The 9,898-nt window shown below is 48.9% G+C and overlaps 1 protein-coding gene across 1 annotated transcript; it reads left to right on the top strand.

Moving 5' to 3' along the window:
* Positions 1-1,851: 1,851 nt before the first annotated feature.
* On the top strand, positions 1,852-8,828 carry LOC127205162 (histocompatibility antigen 60b-like). Its single transcript, XM_051164350.1, has 4 exons — positions 1,852-1,942; positions 7,221-7,427; positions 7,674-7,940; positions 8,533-8,828. Exons 1-4 carry the CDS (start codon positions 1,852-1,854, stop codon positions 8,826-8,828), a joined length of 861 nt encoding a protein of 286 aa, XP_051020307.1.
* The last annotated feature ends 1,070 nt before the right edge of the window (positions 8,829-9,898 follow it).

Genomic DNA, 9,898 nt, shown 5'->3' with positions numbered 1-9,898 from the left:
CAAAAAAGTAACAGCATATTCACCAATTTGCTCCCAAGGTCATGGTGTAATAGTGGTGGACAAATGCATGGGCCTAATGCGAGAGGAGTGGGCAAACGTGGGCCAATGATTTTGAAAGTCACCAAAGGGAAACTCCTAAGGGAAAAGAAACTTCTTGGGAAATGGCTCCAGAGTGAGTTTAAGGATATTTAGGATTCAGAGCTGGGCAGGGCTGGGGTGCTCTGGTCAGACTTAATAGCCAACTCAGAGAGCTGAGACTATGAAAGACCCTGTGTCCTAAAGCAAGGTGGATATAGTTATATGTCAATTCACACACAAAGTTAATCTCTGTCCTGTAAGTGCCCACACACACACACACACACACACACACACACACACACACACCCCTTTACAGACATACAATACAGCTTCAAAAACACTTTTAAAAGATGATTCACACTTTCTATCAAGGATCTGGACATTTCTTCTGCAGAGGTCTAAGACAGAAAGAAAAAAGTTCATTCATTTTTATCCCATGTGTATGAGTGTTTTGTCTGTGTGTTTGTGTGTCTGTGCCATGGTTTTGCAGTGCCCACGGAGGCCAGAAGCCTGCATCAGATCCCCTGGAACCACAGTTACAGAAGGTAGCAAGCAGACTGGCATGGTGGCACAGGCCTTTAATCCCAGCACTATGGAGGCAGAGGCAGCAGATCTGAGTTTGAAGCCAGCCTGGTCTATGGAGCTAGTTCCAGAACAGCCAGCGCTACACAGTGAAATCTTGTCTCAAAAACAAACAGACAAAAACTTTAGGAGGAGAGCTGCTATGTGACAGCAGGGAATCCAACCTGGGTCCTCCAAAAGAGCAGATGATTTCTCTCTCAACCACTGAGTCACCCTTCAGGCTCCGGAAACTGCTTCTATTGGAAGAAGATTTTGATTGCAAAACTTTCTACTGGGACTTAGGTTCCGGTGACAGGGAGCCTTCCGTTGCCACTAGTCATTGTCTTCAGTGGGTAGAAAATACAAGAAAGGAAATGGGGGTGGGAAGGGGGCGTGGCTAGGAGCAGTGGGGAAGGGCCAGGGCAGCAAGCAGCTGGAAAACAGAGAACTTGAGCAGCACCAGGAGGTGATGGGGAAAGGGACCAGGAGGGGCAAATGAGTCTTGTGTGGAGAAGAAAAGAGATAGGGGAAGCTAGAAAGCTCAGGCTGGAGCTCTGAGGGAGACCAAGGGTGTGTGTGACGCTCGAGGAGAGGCAGCAGAACCTGCTAGAACAAAAAATGACTCAGGGGCACCTACTTTGATGAGGGCAGGACAGAAGGCCTAGAAGCAAGGCCCAGCATGCTGTGCGCCTGGACATGTCACCGCACCAGGGCGGGATCTGGACTGGGCGGGTATAAATTTCTCTGATTCTGGCGGCAATCTACAGAGGATCCAGCTGACTGCTCTGATTTATTCTCTGTGTTTCCTGACTCTGTTGCCAAAGGACTTTGAAGGCGCAGCTGCTGGTGAGTGAGATGAAGGGACCTAGGTGGTGTGGGAGCCCTGAGCCACAATGTCTTGGCCACTCAGTTCACAGTTGTCGCCTCTGTGCGCCATGTGAGCCTGAGGGTGTCAGGAACCTTGGTCCTCTAGGGAGGACTACCAGAGCCACCAGGATCCGGAGGGATTTGTGGAGGAGACGTGTACAAAAAGGTGGATTAGGAACTGGCATGGCTGGAGTATGGAAGTGCCTGAGTTCACAGCCCAGGAGCCTTAGAACTTTCGAGAATCTGTGTGCTGGATCCTCTGCTGGGCAGTACTGAGGACTCCCTGATTCTCTCTGATTCTCGGAATCTCTTGCCCTGTAGGAAGCCAGGTCTCAGGAAGGAACCATGATAGAAGGACCAACCATCAAGCATGGCCCCTGGTATCTGAGGCTTTTAGTTCTGCTGAGCTGTCTGGGGACCACCAAGTCGCTGGTTGGTGAGTTCCTGGGGTGGGGGGTGGGGGGGAGCAGGGGTTGGGGCATGGAGGAATGACTTGGCTCTAAGCCAGGAAGTTCACAGTCCTAAGCTAGCAGGAAGCCCCTGGCCTTCCCCTTCCCCTGGACCATCTCAGAGACAGATGCCAGGCTGTCCCCGGCTCTACCAGACCCAGACTTCAGGGGATTGAAGGAGTTAGGGGAACTGTTATGGTGGAAGGACGGGGCAAGGCTAAATGAGTGAAAAGCTCATGGGGCAGAAGAGATGACCTGGTGACCTTGGTCCCCTCAGCACCACTGGTGTCTGTAGGAGCCTAGAACCCAGGCACCAGGACCCCTCTCACAGCTCCCCTGGCATGCTGTGCTCTGAAGACTGCGGTCCCTGGGATTCCTAGTAAGCCCTCCACCATCGTGGGACCGCTTTGCCCTTGAGCTTTCTTTCTGATCTTCTCATGGAACCTCTCCAGCAGATCACAATGGATGCTTCCTGGGACAAGGCAGCTACAACCACCCACATCCTTACTCTTTTTCTCCTCCCCTTCCATCTCCCTCTTCCCCTCTCCCCCTCTCCTCCTTCCTCCCTCCCCAGCCACCCTCCCTCCTTCTTCCCCCTCCCTCCTTCCTTATCCCCATTCCTCCTTTCCTCCCTCCTCCTTCTCCCACCCCTTCCCACTCCATCCCCCTCCCTTCCCCTCCCTTCTTCCCCTCCACCCCTCTCCCTCCATCCTACCTCCCCCTCTCTCTCCTTCCCCTCCCTTCCCCTCCCTTTTTCCCCCCTTCCTCCCCCTTCCCCCTCCCTCTCCTACTTTCCCTTGTTCCCCCTTCCTCCTCCCCCTCTCTCCCCATCTCTCCTCCATTCCCCGTCCCCCTCTCCCTGCCACCCTTCCCTCCCTCCCCACTTCCCTCCTCCCCCTTCCCCCTTTCCCTATCTCTCCTTCTCCTCCTCCTCCTCCTCCTTCTTCTTCTTCTTCTTCTTCTTCTTCTTTTCTCTCTCTCTCTCTCTCTCTCTCTCTCTCTCTCTCTCTCTCTCTCTCTCTCTCTCTCCCTTCACTCCTTGGGTTGCTGCTTTGTTTTAAGGTAAGGCTTCACACTCTAGAATGTGAAACAATCTCTTCTCTCCCTTGGTCTACAAGTGCTGGGATTGCAGGTTTGGGTCACCAGGCTCAGCTTCCATGACTTTTCAACCCAGCCCACCCCTCCTTCCCCACTTTATCATCTACAAAATGCCTTTTGCTGCTCATCCACCAGGTGGCAATCTGTGCTCTCCTGAAGACACCTGAGCTAAGTCAGGGGCTGGAACACTTGGTTCTCTATGGAGGAACCTGGCAATGGACCTGGGTGGGGACCTATGGAAGCTTCTGCCCTTGCTCCCAGGCCTCTGTAGTCTTCCTCCTGGGTAGGTGGATCAGATAATAGTGTCCATGAGGCAGGAGTAGGGTTTTGGTTCTGTAAATGGACAACACTCTTCTCCCCCCCCCCTCAAAAATAAAGCTGGCAAGCTTCATCTTTTCTCTCTCTGCATCAAACACTCAAGTCTGCATTTCCTGAGATAGCAGCAGAAGGCAACAAGCTGATGAATGAGACAGAAGGTTTGTGCTCTAAGCTAGATTAGAGTTTATTCCATGTGCTAGTGTTGTGCCCATCCCCCCAGAGTGCCTTCAAAAGTCCTGTGACAGCTGCATGTTTCCCAGGCAGCACTGGGTTCTATGCTGCCTCTGAACTCTGGGTCATCTAAATATGACAGGAGAAGGTCCTGGGTTCACAGCTTCATGCTCAATCCATTTGTCCAATTGATTCCTTGAATCTCATAGAACATAGGGGACACTCCTGAGGTCTGAGGTGCTTGCTGAGGGAGAAGTGGCAGCTGACTTGAGAACAGACCTCAGTCACTTCCTCTAGATGAGATAAGATTCCCACAAGCTTCCAGTAACAGGAGATGCTCTGTCAGACAGATGTCCTTGTCTCCCTGCTAAGCAGCTCTCAGCACACAGTGACTTGCTGTGTCCCTGCAGCAATGCCTCACTTCTGGATATCTTGTCTGACTGTGGCTTGCTCACCTCATGAGTCTCCCTGAGGCCTGAAGCCCTTTCTGATAGGCCAGGAAGTGAGGACACTCTCTCCCAGGGCCCACACCCTAAACCTCAAACAAGATGTAGAGATGCAGAAATGGGAATTGGCCCAGGGGTTTTGGTCAAAGCCACATCCAGTGACATACTTCCTAAGCAAAGTCATGCCTCCTAAACTTACCCAAACAGCTGCCACCAACTTAGGACCAACTACTCAAATACCTGAGCCTATGGAGGACCATCTCATTTAAACCACCACAGCAGACATACACAGTAGCATCTGGGGGTTCACTCCTGAGTGACAGGGCAGGGATGGAGGAGACAGACAGAACCACTGCACTTGCTGAGGAGATGAGTGGTCCCTCCTTGTTGGGACCTGGTCTGTGGGTCTGTCTTTGAGGCAGTTTGCTTTTAAATTGTTTTAGATATATTTTCATTTTATGTGCATAAGATCTTGACTGACTTATGTCCATGTGTATTCTTGGTGTCCTTGGAAACTAAAACAGGACATAGGATCCCCTAAAGCTGGAGTTACAGGCAGTTTGAGCTAATATGTGGTTGCTAGGAATGAACCTGAATTTTCTGCAAGAGCAACAGGTACTCTTAATGCTGTGCCATCTCTCTAGCCCCAGTGGATCAGTTTTACACAATGGGCACAGGAGCCTTGGGGTGGCCGCTTTCAGACCTCCGTTCATCTGTTTTGCCTTTAATTATTAAAGTCCAGCCACATCTAGGTTGGCAACCATCTATCTGCTTCAGGATCTCTGTGTTCTATTCCTCATGGCCCCTTAGCAGTCAGGCCTCAGGCTGTGTCTTCCTTAGTCTTCAGTGGACCATGGTCCTTCATGCTACTGCCTGCTGACAGGCAGTCCTGATGGGAGTTTTCTGTGCCATGTTTGCTGGGATTCAGGAATACAGTCTCCTAGCACCACCCCAGCCTTGAGCCATCATCACCCCTTGAGCCATCATCACCTCTGAGCTCCCAACACTGCTGGTGCCCTTCTCCTTGGCCATTCTCAGGATGCTTCCCAACATGGCTGCTCCTGCATCCCACAAGGCACCTGGGACACTGCACATTTCCCAGAACTGTTTGCTGTTCCATCCACTCTGGCACATGAGCTTCTCTGGGCTTTCTCATCACCACTCTTCTACTCCCAGACTTGACCATCCTAGGTTTTCCTTGTCTGGGAGTGTGGGCCATCCTCTGAGCGGTTCCAGGAAGCCACCACAGGAATGCTGCATTACATCTGGGGACTTGTCATTGTGCTGTTCTAGTTTCATTCTGCTGCTGTGATAAAAATACTCAGGCCAAAAGCAACTGAAGGGAGAAAGAAATTGTCTTTGTCAGTGCTCTGTTGCTGTGAAGAGACACCATGACCATGGCATCTCTTCTCAAAGTAAACATTTATGTGAAGCGTGAGGATGGTTCTAGAGGTTTAGTCCATTATCCTCATGGTGGGGGGCAGGGTGGTACACAGGCAGACATGCTAGCTGACAGTTCTACATCTGGATCCAAATCCAGTAAGAAATAAGAGGCTCTGGCCTTGGAATGGGCTCTTGGAAACCTCAAAGTCCATCCCTGATGATGCAATCCCTCCAATAAGACCACAGCTAGTCCAAATAGGCCATACTCCTGATCCCTCTCAGGTACTGGCATGCCCTAATGATCAAGCATTCAAATATTTGAGCTTATGGGGGGCATTTTGATTCAAACAACCACTGTGCACTCCCTGCCCCCAGCAGGCTTATAGAAATGCAAAAATGAATTCAGTCCAATTTCAGAAATCCTCATATTCTGTCACAGTCACAACCCCATTAGAGAGCCCAAAGTTCAAAGTCTCTTTTGAGACTCAGGGCATCCTCTTAGCTGGAACCTCCTGTAAAATTAAAATAAAAAAGCAGATCATATACTTCCAACATTATGTGGCACAGAATATGCATTGCCATTCTGAAAGGGAGGGAAGGGAGCACAGTGAAGAAACAGTGCACTAAAGCAAGATGAAACCCTGAAGAAGAGATAAACCTGTTTTTGTTATGATCCCAAGTGTGGAATGGGGAATGGTCTTGTGAGAGAACAGGTGATGTTAATCCACTAGAAGACAAACTGCCTTGTGCGGGAGCTTGATTGTTGCCAGCTGAAAAGATCCATGAACAGACTCTGGGAGGAGATATGTAAATGAGCCCCAAACTGGAGGCGGGGCCTTTGGAGACTTGGCATAGTTTTGGCTGTTCATTGCTCCACTTTGAGACACTCCTAGAGAGAACAGCTTAAGGGAAGGCTTCAGGACTCTGGCTACTGCTGAGGTTCCATGTTCTGGTTACTCCAGGTTCCAGCAGAAGAAATCCTGCTGATTACACCAGGAGAATCATTCCTCGGAACTGATATCCTTATGGTTTTGTTATTGTATTTTTTAATCCTCTTTTCTTATTGTTTTGGTTAGTCGGGTTATAAGTGACATACACTCAGTTAATAAGTTTGTAATAAAATATATTTGTTAAGAAAATTGAGCCTACAAAAACCAGCAGCTCAAAACCCTGCATCCCCATGTGTGACATCATAGTGCTCTTCAGCTCCCTAAACCCTGTCAGCTCTGCTGACTGCAACACACTACCCTCCCTTTGGCTGGTTCTGTGCCCCACACCCTGTTATCAGCTCTCCTTGGCAGGTTTCCCATGACTCTGGCATCTCCAAAATCTTGCTATGCAATGTAATCCAGGCTCCACCTTCATAACTTCACACAAGGGCATCTCTGAGCCTCCATGCAGAGATACCCCTGACATACGCCTTGCCTCAGCAGCTTTACATAGCCCAGAGAGGAAACCTGTCTTGTATCCTTGACTCTAAAGCCAGAACCACATGGACAAAGCTGACAAGGTTTTCTGCTTGGTGAGGCTGGGACATAGCTGGCTTGTTCAAATACAGTTTCATCAAATTTCTCATTTTGATAGTTTCCTTCATTATTTAACCATTTCTTTCATTCTTTCTGACAATAAAAGAACTTGTGAGACAAATCTACCTGGTGACACTATGTGTACTTGAGGAGTCCTACCAACATAAGAGAGTCAAAAATGGCACAAACATAAGGATCCAGACCTGGTGGACCTCTTGAATGAATGACCTTTTGCCCTTCAGATGGATTCTGAGTGTTAAAAAAACTATGAGTCTATGGACTCTGCTCCCACATTGGACCTCACCAGCATATTTCTCTCACAGGTCCAGATCTCAGTTGCAACGTCAGTGTCAAGCATCGTAGGACAGCTGGGAAGTGCTCGGTGAATGGATACACTCTCTTTCAGCTTGATAATGAAAGTCAAGACACACTTCTGCATCAACTCATGAAGGAGGAAAATGCCGCCAAGGCATGCAGAGATTTGCCCCCCAGAATGAAAAGCATTTTAGAAGAGTCTTCCAAGATCACTGGTAAGTATGGGACCGAATGTAAAGCTAGGGGCTATCAATAAGAACCAGGGAGAGCTGAGCAAATGTAGGAAGGGGGCCGTGGATGCAGCTTCATAAAAGAACTGAATATTGACCCAACCTGGAAGTACATGTTGAGCCAAGGAGGAAAGAACACTGGTCACTAAGTGTGCAGAGACAGACTTGGCCATTGAGGGGGTGATGGCTCTGTAAAGGGTAGATGATGACTGTTCCCTGTGCCATTTGCAGGAGATCACACAATAAATGTCACCATGCATTCTCGATATCATAAAAGAGAACTCATTGATCCCTGCTGGGCCATCGCCATTGATGGGCGGCCTCCCATTTACTTTTATCCAAGTAACAAGACCTGGAGACCGAGTCACCCTGATGCCAGGAGTACCATGAAGCAATGGGAGGCTAACAGCGACCTAACACAAGGTCTCTCAACACTCTCCAATGGAGATTTCAGAAAGTGTCTCAGGATATTGCCAACACACTTGAAAGAAAAGCCAAGTAAGTAGTTAGGTAGATCACCACAAGGAAACGTCCACAGGTGGGAAGGGCATGGCGGTTCTCTTGAAAAGTCTGATGACTGCCCTATGTGGATGTCAATAAGTGTACCAGAAAATTAGATAGACTGAGGGAGTGGTTTCATGGTTATCTTCCTGTCTGTGGAGCCAGTGATGACCACAAGGTTTTCTTTCTTCCACCTCACCTCTCAGTCTTTCTCAGTTGCTATTAACCAGTGTCCCAGGCTCTCCATGGCCTGCTAATGAGCCCTTCGTCTGTATACATCGCTGCCAGCTTCCAGCTTTTTCTTCCTCTGCTATAGCTGCCCTTCCACCAGCTCAAGCACTATTTTGAAGTCTTCACTATCTTTCTTTCACACAACCAAACACCACCAATGTGCCAACATCCACAAACTTCTAAACACAGTAAATATGTCACATTGTTTGATGGCTCAATAGACATTTGCTTTCTTTGGTAATGAAATCAACTCTGTAAGGACATCTTACACACACATCTTATTCATCTCTTTACGTGAGAAGGTGCTGATGGAGGTGTATTTTTTAGCTTTATCTATATTTTTCTCATTATTTTGAAGGATCAACAACAATAAAGATCGCAGATACCACCCAGCTTACCTCAGCCATCCAGAGTCCACCTACAGTGAATAGCACCCAGCGTCCATGGAGCACCTGGAAGATTGGTCTGCCTATAGGAGTAGCCACAGTCCTTGGAGTCGCCATTGCAGCAGTCTATTGTGTTTCCAGATGCCGAAGGAACATGCTGGCTTCTCATTCTTGGTGTTGGGATGCTTTGTCTGGTAAGGACATAGGAGAGGGGGCCCTGTGGTCTCATCCAATCCACTGCCCATCCCAGAGGCTATCTGTCCCCTAGAGCAATGCTCCTTCTTAGGCGTGTGTCCCATCCAGCAGGACCAGGAATTACGTGGTCTCGAGGGGAGCCATACCTGAGAGATGGGACAAGAAAGAAAGAGGCGAGACCAAGTTTCGTTCCTATCAAGGTCCGTTTATTGAATCAAAAACAGAAGCTTATATGAGGTGGAGGCAGGAACTAAGCAGTGGGGGGGGGGGGCCACGAGAATGTCTCCAGATAATACCATCAGGGGAACATCCTGTGGTTTTTCTCGGAGCAATTTCTATCTTATCTTAGCTATCTATCTCTCAGAAAGTCCCGAGCTAACCTGCTAAATAACATCTGCAGGGGGTGAAGGGAGGAAGTTATGCAGAGGCTGAAAGGAGGAAGTTAGCTTTGGAACAGGCATCAGTATCTTTCCATAGCCAGTAGACTCTTTTAGCCTTGAATGACCCCGGGCTGGCTCCCAACAGGCGTGAGCCCACACTCCACAGTGATGTGGCGATGACTGTTGTTGGGCACAGGAGGCTACAAGAGTCATCATAGCACAGTCAGGGGAGGATGTAACAGGGAAGTCCTCCTGAGGTGACAGAGAGTCCAAGGACCAAGGATCCAGATAAGGTACAAGGAATTGAAATGAGGCGCTCCTTCCTCATAGCCCAACACAAGGTTCCCCAAGGCTGTGATTACAACCTGTTTGCTTTCTGAGGATGACAGGATGCAGCTAGTAATTCTCCTTAACATCACAGATGCTGCCCACCCTCTGCTGTGTCTGCCTAGACCACGAGAAGCAACAGTGTGAGATCAATCCTTGAATGCAAACAGGCTTTGTTTTCTTTCAGTTTTGTTTGATATGTTTGATATTCCCTGTGAGACAAGGTCTATCACTGAACCAGAGCTAGACTGGCACCTCTAAGCCCCTTGACCCTCCTGCTTCTACCTCGTGTGTGGATGTCATGTCAGGCACATCCAGCCATGCCCAGCTCTTGTCTGGGGGGCTGGGAATTTATATTACATCCTCACAGAAGTTTCTCACCTCCTGATCCAAATCCTGAACCTCCCAGATGATTCCTGGTGATAGTCTGGCTACC

The sequence above is a fragment of the Acomys russatus genome, chromosome 21 (assembly GCF_903995435.1).
Source record: "Acomys russatus chromosome 21, mAcoRus1.1, whole genome shotgun sequence".
NCBI lineage: Eukaryota > Metazoa > Chordata > Mammalia > Rodentia > Muridae > Acomys > Acomys russatus.
The sequence above is the reverse complement of the archived record's forward strand: the minus strand, read 5'-3'. Positions and strand labels throughout refer to the sequence as shown.

Bases quoted from the DNA above. Each gene is read 5' to 3' on its own strand.
- LOC127205162 (XM_051164350.1), top strand. From the start codon at position 1,852: ATGATAGAAGGACCAACCATCAAGCATGGCCCCTGGTATCTGAGGCTT. The intron at 7,428-7,673 runs GTAAGTATGGGA...TGCCATTTGCAG, and splicing joins AGAGTCTTCCAAGATCACTG to GAGATCACACAATAAATGTC. The intron at 7,941-8,532 runs GTAAGTAGTTAG...ATTATTTTGAAG, and splicing joins ACACTTGAAAGAAAAGCCAA to GATCAACAACAATAAAGATC.